This window comes from Scomber japonicus, chromosome 5 (genome assembly GCF_027409825.1).
Source record: "Scomber japonicus isolate fScoJap1 chromosome 5, fScoJap1.pri, whole genome shotgun sequence".
NCBI classification, from domain to species: domain Eukaryota; kingdom Metazoa; phylum Chordata; class Actinopteri; order Scombriformes; family Scombridae; genus Scomber; species Scomber japonicus.
The window spans coordinates 6,820,684-6,838,911 of record NC_070582.1 but is presented as its reverse complement, the minus strand read 5'-3'; the positions used below and the strand labels follow the sequence as shown (position 1 = coordinate 6,838,911).

General features: G+C 40.8%; 1 protein-coding gene and 1 non-coding gene across 2 annotated transcripts; both read left to right on the top strand.

The window, feature by feature from the left end:
- Nucleotides 1–259: 259 nt before the first annotated feature.
- Nucleotides 260–14,751, top strand: eif4g2b (eukaryotic translation initiation factor 4, gamma 2b). Its single transcript, XM_053318766.1, has 20 exons — nt 260–363; nt 1,928–1,993; nt 2,638–2,706; nt 4,057–4,159; nt 4,371–4,502; nt 4,808–4,874; nt 4,971–5,122; nt 5,301–5,411; nt 6,216–6,398; nt 6,799–6,940; nt 7,130–7,293; nt 7,446–7,574; nt 7,931–8,062; nt 8,218–8,322; nt 9,165–9,380; nt 9,998–10,256; nt 10,366–10,570; nt 10,994–11,202; nt 11,731–11,852; nt 12,805–14,751. The coding sequence occupies exons 7-20, from the start codon at nt 5,039–5,041 to the stop codon at nt 12,868–12,870; spliced, it is 2,127 nt and encodes a 708-aa protein (XP_053174741.1). The 5' UTR covers nt 260–363; nt 1,928–1,993; nt 2,638–2,706; nt 4,057–4,159; nt 4,371–4,502; nt 4,808–4,874; nt 4,971–5,038; the 3' UTR covers nt 12,871–14,751.
- Nucleotides 7,650–7,835, top strand: LOC128359587 (small nucleolar RNA SNORD97). The gene has a single exon (XR_008321461.1). It is a non-coding gene; the product is annotated as a small nucleolar RNA SNORD97 (small nucleolar RNA).
- Nucleotides 14,752–18,228: the final 3,477 nt, after the last annotated feature.

Genomic DNA, 18,228 nt, shown 5'->3' with positions numbered 1-18,228 from the left:
GCAGCTAGGCTATTCTCAATGTCGTTTTTAAATCGCTTTGCGTTGATATCTCATCATAAAACAGGCCTACAATAAAGACTGTTTATCAAGAAGCTAAATTGGGTATCTGACGTCCTCAGATGACGAAGGATAACTCATAATGTCCCCTGTTTCTGATGTGTGTATGAATATGTCATGTTCCACCCATCCTCCTCCAATTTGGTGACTAATTGCTCTCTCTTCCCTCCCCCCCTTTTTTGCCCTCTCTTCCACAGCGCCGTTTTCCCCATCCCCTCCTATTATTCTTATTCTTTTGAGTATTCTTCATTGTCAAGCCGCCAAAGTGGAGAGTGTGATTGCAGAAGGGGGTGCTTCTCGTTTCAGGTAAGCATGAACAGGAAATGCCAACATACCAACAACCCCCCCCCCTCTCTCCCTCTCATCCCCCTACACCCACCCCCCCTCTCCATCATGGTTAGCCCTCTGCTAGCGTTATTGGACAGGAACTTCCGGCCTTTACAACAAAGCAGGATGCGGGAAGGCTCAAAATGGCTGTCAGACACTTCTCTTTGTGCAGCGTTCTTTTTAATGGGGGTGAGCGGGGGGGTGTAATGAGCCTTGGGAGATTTTATGTCCCATTGGTCGTGTAGTTGTGGTGGCGGCACACGCCCAGTTGACCAGAGTCAGAGTCAACAGGATGCCTCACTTCTTGGATTAAGGTCAGACTTTTTAGTTATTGGTCACATTGCATCATTAAAAAAGTGTGGCCTTGGTTATATCTGTGTAAGATATGGCATTATCGTCAAAACCAAGGCTACATGAAGTCTAGCTACAGCTGTCTAAATGATACATTAATGCACAAACACACCCCCACCCCCACCATAACCTTAGATTTACTGCACTTGTTGTAGCTCCTTATCAATGTACGCATTGTCGCTCTCAAAGCTGTATGGTCTGCCTCTCACACGACTGATAGTGACAGTCACTCGAAAACACGTCTCGCAGTGTTTACTTGCGTAGCCGTCGGCCAGACCGAGCCGCTCTGTTCGGCTCCCACTCTCGTCTTGCTCTATTGAGAAATGAGTGGTTATGACTGACTGGATTGTATTCTCAGAGATCAGAGTTTTCTCATTGTGCTTTTGTTTTTTTAAGAGTGTAAATTTGGCTCATTTGTAAGCAGAGGCTCTTGTTCCTCAGTGTCTCTTTCAATTTGAATCATCAGTCAAGGAGCCCTGAATCTAATCTCATTTTCAGTCAAGTCACTGGGCCCCCCCCTTTTTTTTTTCTCAGGCTGCGTCATTGTCCACAGATAAACAGAGAGCAACAGTACTGCAAGCTAAACAACTTTTAGTTTCTCCCAAAGTTATCCAAATATATTAAAGTTAACTGTAACGGAAATGGAGGTGTGAAGTTGTTTAGAGGACCTTTGAACCAGGTGATGGTACAAACCTCCTCCTCTGCTGCCGGTCATCATGATGACTCTTTGGCTGAGAGAGCAGCAGCAGAGACTCTCCGCTGTGCTCGAAGACTTTATTACTAGTCTATTACTAGTCTGCACACGTTTTCATTTATTTGACCATGTGGAAATCTGATGAATAAAAGACATAAAACATCTCACAGGTAAAAGATGAGACACAGTGTCTGTTGTCCACATGTGTACTAATCTGAGCTGTAAATGTGCAGCAGCCATACATAATATTTATTATACTTGTAGTTAAGCTGTAATTGAAGAGGAGTAGTCCTAAAAACAAAAATCTATAGATAAGAAAGAGAAATCACATCAAATGAATATACTGAAAGGGGGAGCAGAGGCCAGGATGAAATTATTACACTGCTGACTCTGAGTGAGCTTAAGATATAGTTCATGTCAAGATACAAGCTTAATCTATCCTGCCTATTGTTAGTTTGTACTTGATGTGTCCTCACCTCCTTGTGTTTGCTCCTGCAGTGCTTCTTCGGGGGGAGGAGGTGGTAGGGGTGCACCTCAGCACTATCCCAAGACTGTCGGCAACAGGTATTTCATCTGGAGTTTTTCCTCACATAACGTGTAGTGATTTATTTATTTATTAGCGTCATGGTACCAGAAACCATTGTAAATAATCACGCCAGTACAGAAAAGAAAAACTAGACTAGACTGTGTTGATCACAGGAAACTTTAATTTGAATACCCAGAAGTCCTGGAACATGTCAGTCAGCTGCAGATAGCGAGCTTATGTTTATCAACTCAGGCAGTCAGGGATCGTTTTACAACAAAGGGTAAAAAGAAGGCACGTTGTTTTTAAAGCTCTAACACTGGTGGTGCAGCACTCACTCTAAAAATATATTTGCTTCTGCTTGTGGGTTGAATATGATCTAGTTCCAACACCTGAAATCAACAGTAAAACAAAGCAAAAAGGAGGCTATAGTCTCTTATTCCTCTGTTATTGTGCTGTTACTGTTTGACTTGAGTGTGCAGTCACATGTAAAAAAAAAAAAAGTGTAAGCATTTAAGTTTTGTTAAGACAGTAAAACGTTACCACAAAGGGTATTTGTGTGTGTTTCAGTACTAGCCACAAAAAATCCGTTTCTGTTGCTTTACACTTTTTGTGCGTGTCTCTGCAGCGAGTTCCTGGGGAAAACCCCAGGGCAAAGCGTTCAGAGATGGGTTCCTTCACGAAGCACTAGACGAGATGTCAACTCCAGCAATGAAAAAGAGCGACACGATGCAATCTTCAGGAAAGTGAGGGGGTAAGGTTCAAGCCTGCATGCACACTTGAAGAGTTAATTATCATCACACCCTTTTTTGTTGTTGTTGTTGTTGTTGTTGTTGTTGTTGTTACTCCTCATGCTTAAACCTTTTATCCAGTTATACAATCCTGCTCTTTGAATCTAATTGTTGCTCAATTAACAACAATGGACTGTGACTTTCACAATCAAATCTCAGAAGCAGCTTTTTTTTTTGACCTACTTTTCTTTAAATTTAGCATCAACAGCATGGAGCAGCAGCAAATTTATTGATTATGTCTCAATTTTTCTGCTATTCCCCTCTCGGTTATCCAATCGTTAACGTGCAGATAATGTTGTGAGTTTTTTAAAAGGGTCAAAGTGGGACAGAGTGTTGCATTGCATATTTCTCCAGGCATTAAGACACGGCATGTGCTCCGCTAAAAGCACTTAAGCCCCTGTTCCCTTGGGTGTCAGGTGATGTTTACAAGCACAAAAAAGATGAAGAGATGACAGTGTTTTCCCTCAGGAATGCAGGCTAGCTGGTGGCCACCACAGGAAGCAGGCGTCGGGGCTGTGCAGTCTCAGTTTGGACAAATAAACAACTGCACACGTTCACATGTACAATAATGAAGCCAGATTGGGACTCAGTGTTTGCTGTTTTTCAATTGTTGAACATGACAAAGTTCCTGAGTTATAATAAAAACCCATAGAGTTCTACAGTGAGCTCTGGAATAATCCGAAAATCAGGGTGTTTTAACATGAACTCATACATCGAATAACAGGATGTTAAGCACTTAAAAAGGTCAAAGCCAGACAAGAATGAAGGAGACAATGTGGATAATGAGATTAGTTTTTTTTAAAGAAAACCCATGTGGATTAATAAATGATAATGAATTAGCTCTGTTACACTCACAACAAAACAAATGATGCTGCAGCTGTCTCCAGAAACACTTGAGCAGTGAAGGATGACTGATGAGTTGATGGATAACTTTTGAAAGTCTAACTGAAGATGTAATGTCATTAAAAAAAGAACAGTTATTCATTTTTCGGTTAAGTGGGTTTGCCTGAACATTAATTTTAAAATGAAGACTGAAGCTTGGAACCAGTCTGGTGTTAAGAATGAAAGCATCTGTGACGACTATAATTTTACTACAAAGTCATGTAAGATCAGAAGATAAGCACCGGTATGTCGCCATATTGTAACTGTGCATATGGAAGAATCTAGCTGATAACATAATGTCAGGCCATCCTCTTGATCTCGCACAATCATGCTGACTTCCTGCTTTCGCTGCCTCTCCCGTCCCCTCTTTTTTTTTTCTCTCTCTCTATCTCTGTTTGTCTCTCTCTCTCTTTCTCTTTCTCTTTCTCCAGCATACTCAACAAACTCACGCCTGAGAAGTTTGACAAGCTATGCCTTGAGCTCCTGAATGTGGGCGTAGATTCAAAACTCGTCCTTAAAGGAATCATCTTGCTGGTAAGTGTGCATTTATTTATTTATTTCAGCGCTGTTGCTAAATGGAAAATTTATTCATCCATTCTTGGCAGCCTGCTTTTGGAGTGACTCATACCTATACACAACATGTTTTAATGACCCGAGCAAATGGTCCCTCTCTCTGCTTTCTCCCTTCTCTCTCTCCTCCTCCCCTCCCCTCCTTTCTCTCTTTCTCTCTCTCTCTGTGGTTCAGATTGTGGACAAAGCCCTAGAAGAGCCGAAGTATAGCTCGCTCTATGCTCAGCTATGTCTGCGCTTGGCAGAGGACGCACCAAACTTTGATGGCCCTTCATCTGAGATCCAAACATCCCAAAAGCAGAGCACAGTAAGTATGACTGTGCACATTCTTCCGGACAGTCAAACACGCCTTTTTGAACATCTAGGTTTTGTTTTTCTCCTCTTATTTCACTATTGCTGAGCAGGCTGCAATGAAGCCATCAGCACCATTACTCTATTGATAAAAGCTTTTTTTTTTAATTATAGTTATAAGTATTTGCTATTGTGGTTTTGAATAACTCCCCTTTTAAAATGCAAACAGCCCTTTTTTTAATAATCGTTGCTTCTAAAGAAACACTTTGACATTGACATTTCTTATTGAGCTTCATTTAATAGTGCTCTTTGTTGTTCTAGACCTTCAGAAGACTGCTGATTTCCAAGCTTCAAGATGAATTTGAAAACCGCACCAGAAATGTTGAAAGTAAGCTCACGTCTTTTTTGTGTGTCGTGAAGCTCATTACACCTCAGCCTGTCCGCTCCCCACTAACTCTAACTCTTTATTCCTCTTTCACTCCAGTCTATGACAAACATGACAACCCTCTTACTTCTGAGGAGGAGGAGCAGCGTGCCATCGCCAAGATCAAGATGCTTGGCAACATTAAATTCATCGGGGAACTTGGCAAACTTGACCTCATCCATGAATCTATCCTTCATAAGTGCATCAAAACAGTACGTGAAGGCCTCTTTCTTATTTTTAAGACATAATAAAAAAAGCTCTGGAATCAGAACAATCACTTTGTTGTCCCTCAACAGCACATACGGTACCTTTTTTTTTTATTTTAATGAAGTTAGAACAGAGTACCTTATGTGACCCTTGCCTTCCTTCTGTCTTTAATCTCTTCAAAAGCTTCTGGAAAAGAAGAAGAGAGTCCAGCTCAAGGATATGGGGGAGGATCTGGAGTGCCTCTGTCAGATAATGAGAACAGTGGGGCCGAGACTCGACCATGAGAAAGCTAAGGTAACGGAGTCCAAGCACCAAGTCCTTGCATGAGATATAGCCCATCTGGAGGGGCCGTGTATTGGTTTGAGGTAGTAATGCCACAGGGGGTCTTTTGAACAAAATGTTAAACACAACACAACAAAGGGACAGTTCTTGTTGAAGACTCTGCTAAAGTTTTACTTCTGCATTCAACTACACAATAGCCACGCAAAGCACTTCCATATATAAAAAGGTCAGGGTCATAAATCCCAGCCAAACACAGAACACTCTTGACCAGCAGGGTTTTTTTTCTTTCTTTCTTTTTTTTTTTTTACTCCCAAGCCTTTTTCTCAGTGCTATTGTGGCCCTGTCTGGGTCAGCTGTGTCATCTCAGGTCCTCGTCTGTCTCGCCATCTGGCTCACTCTATGCCTTACCTGGCTCACAGCCAACTAACAGCTAACGTAAATCCTGCTGCATATGTAGTAGTCAGGCAGGAATTACAGATGAACTCACAAAACTATACTATCATGATATTCTTCCCACAATATAATAATATACCAAAAAAACTATTATTCACAACACAATATATCACAATTTAGTAATCTAACACATATCACAAAATCAGTTACAGAAGAAGAAAGGAAAAAATGTTTCAGGGTTGAGGAACTAGGCAGATTATGTACAATATTTATTTAAAGTGCATTAGTTTCAGTCTCAGTTTGTGCCTCTCACAGAGCTGCTGGTATCATTAGTAAATCTGATGCTACGCTGTGCTAATGACCCAAAGATTTATTCCTCTTCTGTGGCACTAAACGCAACCTCTTAATGCTTCCTTTCCACAGTCTTTAATGGATCAGTACTTTGGCCGTATGCGATCCTTAATGAACAACAAGGACTTGCCCGCTAGGATCCGCTTCCTGCTGCAAGACACAGTGGAACTGCGAGAAAACAACTGGGTCCCCCGCAAGGCTTTCATCGACAACGGACCAAAGACGATACACCAGATCCGTCAGGAAGCAGTGAAAGTGAGTCCGGCCGAAATGATTGCGCTCATTGTTTTAGGTCGCCCGCATTCCTGAATCTGCAATAACATTGTCCGAATGACGTCAAGCACGTGTTTACGGGTTTGATAAATAAACATGTGACATTATTACCTTCTCTCACAAAGACCCAGTTTCCCCACATCAGTACAAACATCCTTTTAATGAGGAATGTGTGTCAGTGGGACAATAAAGTCAGCGCAGGATGTTATCAATTTTCCGGTTTGATAGCAATCATGTGGTGTAGTATCAAGGTCTTAAAAACACGAGATATTGTTGAAGAGTCAAATTTGGATCCGTAATGAAATTAAATCCTGGGTTTGAATAGTTTGAGTCACGTTGGTCGACATTTTGACGTGACGGCTCTGTCTCCGTGTTCCCGTAGGATTTGGGTGTTTTCATCCCAGCACCCATGTCTCAGGGGATGAGAATGGACTTCTTCCTGGAAAGCCCCTTCATGCCCAACAGAATGAAACTGGACAGAGAGACTCTCGGGGGATTGGCCGACATGTTTGGACAGATGCCAGGTACGGGCTGTGTGCTGACCTTTTTTTTTCTTTTTCTTTTTTTTTCTTTAGCCACCTCATGTTCTCAATGTTGACAGTGCAGTGTTGACTCACTTTATTTTATTCTTTGTGTTTTAAAATCTTCACCTTGAGTAAAAACACATTCACACTCTGTATATCTGTACTAACTTCCTCTATGTACTGTGGCAGGCGGTGGGATTGGAACTGGCCCGGGGGTTATTCAGGATAGGTACTCGCCCACTATGGGACGCCATCGCACCAACCCGCTCTTCAACGGCCACGGAGGCCACATCGCCCCTCCACCGCAGTCACAGTTTGACATGGGCCCCAAGTCTTTTGTCAAGTCCAACCAGGTAATCTTTCTCACAGTGGAAATTATTGTCACTGCTTGCTTTTCCACAAACCCTCAGGTCAAATCTTATTTTTTTAAAAAGTACTTTCGCTGTTTCATCCCGCCTGCCTGCCTGCGTCTCATGGTCCTCTGTGCCCACGTGTCTCCGTACAGGTTCAGAACCAGCATTTCCTCAACCAGAACCAGAACCACATGGCCCAGCAGCAGGTACAGTCCAAGGACATGCCTCCACGATTCAGCAAGAAAGGACAGCTCAATGCAGATGAGGTATCCATTACTACTGTAAGAGTTCGAGTACCTAACATCAATATAATAAATATCAATAAGTTGAAGTTCAGTGGCTAGTTTTGACTTGTCATGCCCAGTGATTATCAAAAGACGCGTTATTCTGAGGAATAAACTTGCTACCAGTCTTTTCTTGTGACTTTTACTCTTTCTTTGATCTCCATCTTTCTATCCTTCCTCCTCTCCTGCTCTCTCTCTCTTTCTCTTGCTCAAACTGGTAGCTCGTCCGCTGACTGCGATTATGAGATATGAGGGCATGACTTCAGCTAATGTGTGGGTGTGTGGGTATTGGATTTTTTTTTAGAAAGACTTAAACATGCTGACTGATTTGTTCTTGACATTCCGTGGTTTAGCAGATCAGCCTGAGACCTGCGCAGTCATTCCTACTTAACAAGAACCAGGTCCCCAAGCTCCAGCCCCAGATCCCCAACATGATGCCTCCAAGCGCCCAGCCCCCACGCACTCAAACCCCTCCACTGGGACAGGTGAGACCTCACAGTTCACCACTAGCTCCAAGTGCTTTAAAATAAAAAGACTGATGTTTTGAGAGAAAGCACAATGATTTCAAGTGTCGGTCTGTTGGTCAAACTGTGTGTGTGTGTGTGTGTGTGTGTAATAATCACATGAGTTTTGTCCTCAGCCTCCACAGCTTGGCCTGAAGACCAACCCTCCGCCTATCCAAGAGAAACCTCAGAAGATAAACAAGAAACCACCTCCTGCCAGGGAAGAACTTATTAAGATGACGGTACGTAGAACAATTTGGTTCTTTAACTACATTACTACATACAATAAAGGATAACTGTCACTAGAGCTGCAACAATTAGCCGATTAATAATAACTTTATTTTGTATAGCGCCTTTCATGAAACCCAAGGTCGCTTCACAATAACAGTTAGTTGATCAACAGAAGATTATTAGGTCATTTTTTTCCAGTCCTTTATTTTCAAAATGGAAATAAGAGCAAATATTTGCTGGGTCCAGCTTCTCAAATGGTAGAATTTAGATGCTTTTCTCTCTCATTAATGATAGTAAAGTGATTATTATTGGGTCTCAGACTGCTGGCCAAACAAAGACACATTTGAAGATGTTTATTGCACTGTGAGAAATTATAACCGCCATTTTTTTTTTCAATATTTAATAGACACAATTCATCAATAGAATAATCAGCAGACTGATCAATGATGAAAACAAAATGTTATGGCAGCCCTGGCTCTAACACAAATATTATTATAAAATGATGGCACAGTAAAGTCCCCATGGATAAATAAAGATTTATCACCTCAGTGCACTTTCATACAGTCAGCAGCTGTTGAAACCAGAGAATGAGTCAGTTAGTGAGTAAAAACTGACTCGTGTTTGCAAATTGTAGTTCATCATCATTGTTGACCTTCCCAGTTATGCGGTTTTCACTCACACACACATACACACACATACACACACACACACACACACACACACACACACACACACACACACACGAACCTGCTTGGCACATGAATACAGAACAGAAGGTGAGCACAGATGAGTTCATGTTTTTGTGCTTTTGATGGTCAATTTACCACATCTTGTGTCTGCGTTGTGGCTTCAGGAGGCGGCCATGACTGATTACTTCAACAGTAAGAACCTGACCGAGGCTGTGAGCGCCGTGCGAGAGATGAGGGCTCCCAAGCACTTCCTGCCCGAGATGCTAAGTAAGATCATCGTGTGTTCCCTGGATCGTCCCGATGAGGACAAGGAGCACGCCAGCACCCTGATCCACATGCTTCGCACCGAGGGCCTCATCACTGGAGAGAACTTCATGCAGGTGTGTCTGTGTGTGTGTGTGTGTGTGTGTGTCGAGCTTTCATTTAGTGTCATACTGTGGGCATTACAGCGGCTCAGTGGTTAGCACTGCACAGCAAGAAAGTGCTGGTTTTTGGGTCAGTGTGGTTTTCTGTAGGATTCTTCAGGTTCTTTCCACCATTAAAAATGTGCATGTTAGGATTGATACTCGTTTCAGTGACCCAGACCACTGACAATGGCCAAAAGAACTAGTTTATCCCCCATCAAAGCACAGTGCTCCCCACTGCTCCCAGTGTATATGATGGATCAGATACAGAGGATGCGAGTATTGAGAAATCCTGTCAAAATGGACAAAACAGTTACATCCAAGAAATGATGCTACCATAGAAACAGTTACTATTCTCTTCAATTTTTTTTTTTTTACCATGGATCAAATCTTGAGGATTTTCACAACAAGGGAACTTAAAGCGTTTCACCATTTTCAATCATACAATGAATTTCTCATTAGGGTTGCAAAGGGGCGGAGAATGTCCAATACATTTCTGGAAACTTTCCATGGGAATTACTGTGAAATTTGATTGAGCCTACAGGATGGCTGCAACTTTACTCATACCCCAACGTTTCCTCCCACTCCCGCAGGCCTTCCTCACCGTCCTGGACCAGTGCCCTAAGATCGAGTTGGACGTGCCCCTGGTGAAGTCCTACCTGGCCCAGTTTGCGGCGCGGTCCATCATCGCGGAGCTGGTGAGCGTGGCGGAGCTGGCTCACCCGTTGGAGAACGGCACCCACTTCCCCCTCTTCCTGCTCTGCCTGCAACAGACGGCCAAGCTGAAGGACCGGGAGTGGCTCACTGACCTCTTCCAGCAGAGCAAGGTCAACATGCAGAAGATGCTACCAGGTAAACCCCTCCTTCTCTACATCCATCTTCTCCTTTACCGGTCATTCACAAAACCTCTAACCTTTAGTTGTTACTCTGTGAATAACCGACTTCTTCTTGATTTTTGTAGAAATTGATCAGAACAAGGACCGCATGCTGGAGATCTTGGAGGGGAAGGGCCTGAGCTTCCTGTTCCCGCTGCTGAAGCTAGAGAAGGAGCTGCTGAAGCAGATAAAGGCGGATCCCTCTCCACAGTCCATCTACAAGTGGATTAAAGACAACATCTCTCCCAAACTCCACACCGATAAAGGCTTTGTCAACATCCTCATGACCAGGTAAATGTATTGTAGAGGGCTTAAAATGTATAGTACAGCTCAAACACTCAATTAGATGTCTTAAATGTCATTTTAGTAGTTATAAGAAGGTTGAAACAGTTATCTGAACATCTCATTGCCTAGTTTGTGAGATACTTGAAACTTGCATATCCTTTGTTTTTAGGCTTTTTTTTTTTTTTTTTTTTTGTACCAAATAGCTCCAGAAATGTAACTCAAATCACATTTCGACAACCACAATGAGGCAAATTAGATCCATCACTTCAGTTAATAACACAGTGACACAAAACAAACATAAAAGAGGCTGAAAATATGGACTTCAGTGTACACCTTGTACTAGAGGTATAAATACCAGGAAGTGCAGCTGGCCTTGGCATGGAAAGTCCTTTTTGTTTTGTTTACCACCATCCTCTCGTCCTCTCCCAGTTTCCTCCAGTACATCGCTCAGGAGCTGTGCATAGTGGAGGGCGACGACCAGCTGGCGGCCCCCTCCAAAGAGCAGCTGGAGCAGGAGAAACAGTTACTGCTGGCCTTCAAGCCCGTCATGCAGAAGTTCCTGCACGACCATACCGAGCTGCAGGTCAGCGCCCTCTACGCCCTGCAGGTGCACTGCAACGCCAGTGGGTTCCAAAAAGGTACAGTACACCCCCCACCACCCCACCCACCCACCCACACCCCTAAAGACTCAAGACAGACTACTACGGCTGCTGTAATTGACTATAAGTACTGTGGTTGATACAGCTGATACGTAATAGTTAGAAGTAGGTGTAAACATAATTTGCCCGTCGGAGCTCTGATAACAAGTTTATTTTTTTCACCATACACATCTTGGGCACAGCACTAAGAAAAAACACATTTTAAGAGATTCTTATATTAAAAAAATGTTTTGTTCTCTTTATGAAACCATGAATATTGTTATCAGATGTTTTAAATCTCTACTATTGTCACTGCTGGCTTCAAAAACCCAGCACTGGTTGGTCTGCTCTAACCACAGTCACAGCAGCACTGAAACAATGAATCAGATGCACTAGAGAAGCTTTCAGTACTTTTATTATCTTTTCTGAATGTCATGTTTTTGTTAGTCAAGCAGCAAATAATGGGTCAGGTACATACTTAGTGATTTGCTAGTAAAACAAGTTTTCTTAAATCCTCTACCCAATAAGGCATGCTGCTGCGCTACTTTGTCCACTTCTACGACATGGAGATCATCGAAGAAGAAGCCTTCCTTGCATGGAAAGAAGACATTACTCAAGAATTCCCTGGAAAAGGAAAAGCTTTATTCCAGGTACAGCGACACCGAAATCAGTGTTCTCTCTGCAGTGATCGGTTTGATGTCAAGAAAGAAAACCCATTTATGATCTCTTTTGAATTTAATTTAATTTGAATCTTCAAATGCTGAATATCAGATTATAAAGATGAAGTTTAGAAAAAAATCACTGCATTGTGATTGGATAGAATTTTAATAAGCAAGATTTGATTTGATGTGATGCAAAAGACTCATGCTGCCATTTTTACTTTTTAATTACTTAACTATAAAAATCTGACTCGTGCAGTTTGTTTTTGACCCATGGACACTTTAACACACAAGCCTTTTTGTGGTGTCTTCAAACCACATGCATACACTCTGTGACTCAGTCAGTCACTGTCAGAATAGTTTAATAATCCACTTACTGCACTTATTGCACAGGTGTTCCTATTTATACACGCAGCTTTATAGGTCAATAATGGTTCTTTTGTGTCCATGTGGTTTAGTCCAGTTCAAAGAGGTTAACATTTGAATGTGTGTGTGTGTGTGTGGACCCAGGATAAAAAGTGGTGTAACCATAAAACTTACTTTCACTTTTTATATTAAATAAAGGTAATGGAATTACAATTGTTCTGAAATATTAAACTTCATCTGGGAAATCATGTTAATCAGGAATTATTTCATTATTTGCAGTAATTATTTGCATAAGTGCACTTAAATACACTGTAGGTGGATAAAATATTTAATATTTATCATTCTTTTGTGGTTACACCATGTGACATTTTCAGGAGCATTCAGTCTTTTTTAATTGCTCATCTTTCCAACCCTTACGAGTCACTGACCCACATACATTTTCATTTTCTCTTGACATTGTCTGAAAGGTGATAATTGTTCTTTATGTGCATTATTTTGAAACGTGTTGTCATGTATGTTAATGGAGTGGACAAAATATTAGAAACACAGCATTCAGTGAGCATTTTTTCTCCCTCAGGTCAACCAGTGGCTCACCTGGCTGGAGACCGCAGAGGAAGAGGAGTCTGAGGACGACGCGGACTGAGAAAACCGAAGCAAGAAGCATCATGTGGTGTAGAAGACCGACTTAATCTTGTTATTACACTCGCCTTTTTCCTTTTTATTAAACTCCATGCTTAAGTTAACCACTATCATGTGGCACTCAGCTGCTTCTGTCTCGCAAATATAAACCGAAAGCTTGTACCTGTAGGGCCTCATGTGTTACCACCAGTACCGTGACAATAGGAGGAAGCATCATTTGATCTGTTGCCTAATGGATGTTTGATTTTTTTGGGGGGGTCTGTGTCCTGATCAGCTACATGAATTGTGAAATCTGGAGTGGCTCAACCATGTGTTTTTTTTTTTTTCTTTTTTTTTTTTGCTCTGACTGTTAGGTTTGTAACATTTTTTTTTCTCCCTACTTGTATTGCATGTTTTTCATTTCCACTAAATTTTTTTTTTTACTGATTTGACCTCTTACCCCCCTCTCTCCTCCTCCCTCATAGTAAACAGCTTTATTTAAAAATGTATAGGATTTCCCCCTCCTCTCAATAAGTCAAATTAATAGTGAACTTTGCTAATGCTAGTTTAAAAAAAAAAAAAGAAGCATAGAGGCGTTAACTAAAGGTCTCGTCAGTAATCTGCTTTGTGAACTTTGTTTAGGGCCAAGCTGAGAGTCTTAGATGCTTTAACGTCGTACTCAAACTGTAAGAAAAGGGGGTTTAAATTTAGTAGAAGGGCTGCAGACTGATCAATGCATTAAAAATCGGAAACATGCAACATTCTGCCTTTTTTGTTTAAAAAAAGAAAGGAGTGGAAAAAAAGTGATTGCAAAAAGGAAGGGGGCCTGTTGAAATGAGAGCAAAAGCAAAAGCTGGCCAAACATTTCATAATGAATTTAAAGGTGCGTGTTCAACCGTTGCTTACTAAAAAATACAAAAAAAAAAAAAAACAGTTTTCTGCTTCTTCTGTTTTTTGTTTTTTTTTAAAATAAAAGTGCTCTTCATAGTCGCTCATGATTGATGATGAGCATTTTCATCTTTTATTTTCTCCTCCATCAGCAGATTTCTCCCCCGTTTTTTTTTTGTTTTTTTGTTATCTGTCCCTTATGTCGTCAATTATTACATGAGTGGTTGCAATACTCCTCATCCTCCAAATGTTACAATATTTTAAAAGAACTGTAATCATTGGTGTGCCGCCGTAACGTTTCAAAGTTGCCTGTGTTTCTACCTCTTAGTTAGATGGGCTTTGGTTTGTTATTTTTTGTGTGCTGGGAATAATGAAATCTACTAAGAAGAACTTAAAAAAAAAAAGAGCCCAAGCTATAAATGCTGAAGTATTTGATTTACTCCTGGCCTAATTGCACAATAAATTTATTGAAGCAGACTTTTCCTATGAAGCTTCACGTGGTTTACAAGTATTAAATATTTAAGATCGTAAGAAACGCTTGTTTTTAATGGAATTCGGCAGCCTGACAACCTTTTTTTTCTTTTTCTTTTTTCTTTTTTTTTGAGAAATGTTGTACCCTGTTAAAAGGTGTGGTGGTGGGGGGGGGGCCGTAGCGGGAGTTTCATCTCGCCCCCAGATATTGGAGTGACGGTGTGAATGTCGTCTGTTTACTTCGATCGCTCGACAAAGAAAGAGGAATATTTTTAATGGTTTTCTTTAATTGGCCAGAAAGAGGAAAAAAAAAGAAAGCAAAACATTTTAGATAAGTTGTATTTGACATTTCCCTTTACTAAAAAAACAAAAAAAAAAACAGTAACAGTTTAACACAGCGTAAGAAATTATAAGAAACATCGACTTTTATCCAAGAACTGTGCTCACAAGCCATGTGTATGTATAAGGCAATGGATTCGGATCATATTAATTATTGTGCACCTCTATTGCTTTAATGTCAATAAAGTCCAGTTCATGAGCACCAAAATCATCTCACTTTCCTTTTTTTTCTCTTTTTATTTACTCACCTGTTTTTGACATTTTTCTGACTCTGCATTACAATGATTCACACTCTGTTACACACATGAAACTCTGATATGAGATGATCGCAGTCGGAGTCTCTGCTACCGGTTGTTGAACAAGCTTCAATCAAGACCCTCATGATTTGGTGTCGACATCAGAGCAGGTATTTATTCTCCTCTTTGCTGATTTTTATCTTCAGATTGTATTTAGACTAGTAGACTAGCTCTGCAAAACCTTGACTTTGATTTAAAAAGGTTTGGGTTTTAATCCACCTTTTAAATTTATTAAAAAGCATGAACAGGGTTTCAAAGTTCTTTAAATTTTTAGCTTTTTTTAAAATGTAAATATGACTCATTCATCAGTAAGCCTGCAACTTTACAGCTCTACAGATCTTTGACTTTTTGATGTCAACCATCAGAATAATAAACATTTAAAAGATGTACAGTAGTCATTGAACTTAAAGAGTCTATCAACACTATCAAGGCACCAGAATTTAGATAAAATAGAATAATTTTACATTAGTCTTCTTCACCTTAAAGTCTAAAAGAGTAAATTTAGGCCTCCGTAATGACTTCCTTGATTGTCACCAAAGCCTTGTCCTCAGGTCAAGGAAGGAAGGAAAGGAGTAAGGAGGAAAAGAGGAAGGAAGTAAGGAGAGAAGAAAGGAAGGTAAGGAGGGAGGAAAGGAGGAAGGAAGGAAGGAAAGGAGTAAGGATGAAAAAAGGAAGGAATTTAGGAGAGAAAGAAGAGGAAGGAAGGAAGGAGCAAAGAAAGGGGAGGAAGGAAAGAAGGAACAGTCAAAATAGATGGGGTCAATTTGACCCGGGAGGACGACACAAGGGTTAAACATCCTTAATTTTGACGTTCAAGTGAGTTAACGAGTTATGTTGGAGTCGTACATTTGATAGTACAAATACGTCTCTGTGCATAAAATGAATAAAAAATAATGTAAGTGTTAAAAGAAGCAGAGAAGACTAAGTTTAAACTCATTCTGAAAACTTGGAGGTATGGATGCTCCTTGACAAACATATTTTCAGTCTGCTTTTCCTCATTAAGATCTCTGAACCATCTTCTCTGGTGTAAATGACTTGAATGTTCATCGTTGTCTATTCCTGGTCTGTGGGGATCCAAAAGTAATCCACCACCTTCCTGCTTCTACGATGGGGTGCAGAGTCGGGACGCTCTCCTCCGAAGGCGGGAAGCTCGTCAAAGTGACTCGGACCCGATTCCCTCCCTGTGAGTGGGGCGCACACCCTCAACATGGACCTGGGAACAAGATCAAGGAGAAAATACGAGTCTCACTGTCCTGGTCTAGTCTGGTTGCAAGTTTCAACCCTTCCTGATCAGAAGGTGTGGACGGACATGTGCTTTGTTGACACCCAGCAATGATGTCATGGTGTCCTCAGCTACACCTTGACATCACTGCAGTAAGGTAAGAAGTGTTACCCTCCCTGTTTTAACCCTGACCATAGTTTTGCACCTGTAACTCTATCCTGAAATCCAGCTTTTTTTCATCAATCAATCAATCAATAGCTCCAAATCACAACAAAAGTCATCTCAAGGTACTTTACACATAGAGCAGGTCTAGACCCTTTAATTTAATTTAATTTAATTTAAAGAGACCCAACATTCCCATATGAGCAGCACTAGGCGACAGAGGCAAGACAGAACTCCCCTTTTAACCCTTAAACAGACAATGTGCACCAGGAGATACAGACTCATTAGACTTGTTAGGATGATTGGTTAAGGTGGTTGTTTAATTGTATACGTGCCTTCAATTGGTAAACTTGAAGCAAGAATGCATCACTTCTATTTAATAAATAAAACATTCAATTGTCATGTTTTATACCTTAACAGGAGCTTTTATGAGTTGTATCTCCACAAGGATACTCATACAGTCATAAAATCCAAAATGCATCATAAAATATTTGTGGATATGTTTTACTTCAGGTGCAATTGAGATAACTGGTATCATCAAATTATGTTTTTTTACATCTCATTTTCCACTCCTGCCTGTTTAAGGGTTAATGGGATGAAACTTTAGGCAGAACCGGACTCAAAGTGAGTAGCCATCTGCCTCGACTGGTTTGGGGTTTAGAGAGAGAGATCGAGGAGAGGAGAGACTAGCACATTGAAAATTAACTTTGAATATAGAAGGTCCAGGACAGCAATCGGTCATCCTCACATCTACAACCCCTCTGTTTTCTTTTTGTCTTTTGCCTGTGTCCCTCATCTTGTTGTTTTATGGTTTCGCTTTTTTTTTTTTTTTTTTTTTATTGTACAGCATTTTGGTCATCTGCTGGGTTTTTTAAAATGTGCTTTAGAAATACATTTGGCTTGACTTGACTATCATAACTTCTGGCATTCCCAGTTTGGAAATCTTCTATTCTATCTATTTGGTGCCCCATAGTGGTAATAATAATAAATACACTGTGACAGACAATAATATATGGCAGTGCCATCCCTCGTAAAACCTACAGGTTGTCTCATTTTTCTACAAACACATGGGATATCAAAATAATTTCAAAGCTGCTATATGCACATAGTGGAGATTTCTACACATAGTGCCTTTAACCTGTACAAAACAGGCACTGAATGAATCCAAGAGTTAGGGTTAGGGTTATGAAAGTACATATTCTCCTCCCTTTATTAGGATCTTCTTCCATCTCTCTAAGAGCTTTGGATGATATTGCAAAAGGAGTATTATTACCAACACATTTTCTTTCATATGATAGATACAGCATGGTTGAGTTTAGTGCCCCCTGGTGGCCACAGCACAGCATTACCTGGATGAACTCCTCTCAGGCTCATCAGGGCTGGACTCTGAGGTGGAGATGTACACCGGGTCTCCTTCCTGATCAAAATCAAAGGACATGAGAACTGGTTGCTTTCCTCTAAAAATAAACAGTATAACCTCAAATATATCAGTTTTTTATTTTATTTGATAGCTTCATGAGCACACAAGCATAAATTTATCTCACCGTAAAATTTCTTGGCATGCCGTCTTGATTTTTGAGAATTTTGACCCTCTGATCGCTTTCCGTCATGCAGAGGAAGTAGCTCTTGATGTTGGCTTGACACTGTTGGAAAACAAAAAAGGTCTTTAAAAAAGTCATTCAACCACAGATATACATTTTAATAAAAAAAAATGAAATATAGAAGAAATGTCAGTTTTTACAGGCTTGTAATTCTCCAACTTTGATATTCCTGTGCTGCTGGTTTAACCCTCGTGTCGTCCTCCCGGGTCAAATTGACCCCATCTCTTTTGACTCTTCCTTCCTTCCTCTTTCTTTAATTTTTCCTTTGTTCTTCCCCTCCTTCTATACTTCTTTCCTCACCTCCTTCCATCCTTTCTTGCTTCTTTCCTTCTTTCCTTCCTCCCTCCCTCCTTACTCCTTTCCTTCCTTCCTTCCTTCCTTCCTTCCTTCCTACCTTCCTTCCT

What these genes read in the sequence shown, in the direction of transcription:
- eif4g2b (XM_053318766.1), top strand. Translation starts at nt 5,039, where the DNA reads ATGCTTGGCAACATTAAATTCATCGGGGAACTTGGCAAACTTGACCTC. An exon ending in CATGTTTGGACAGATGCCAG is followed by an intron (nt 6,941 to 7,129) that starts GTACGGGCTGTG and finishes GTACTGTGGCAG; the next exon opens with GCGGTGGGATTGGAACTGGC. An exon ending in CTGGAGAGAACTTCATGCAG is followed by an intron (nt 9,381 to 9,997) that starts GTGTGTCTGTGT and finishes CCACTCCCGCAG; the next exon opens with GCCTTCCTCACCGTCCTGGA.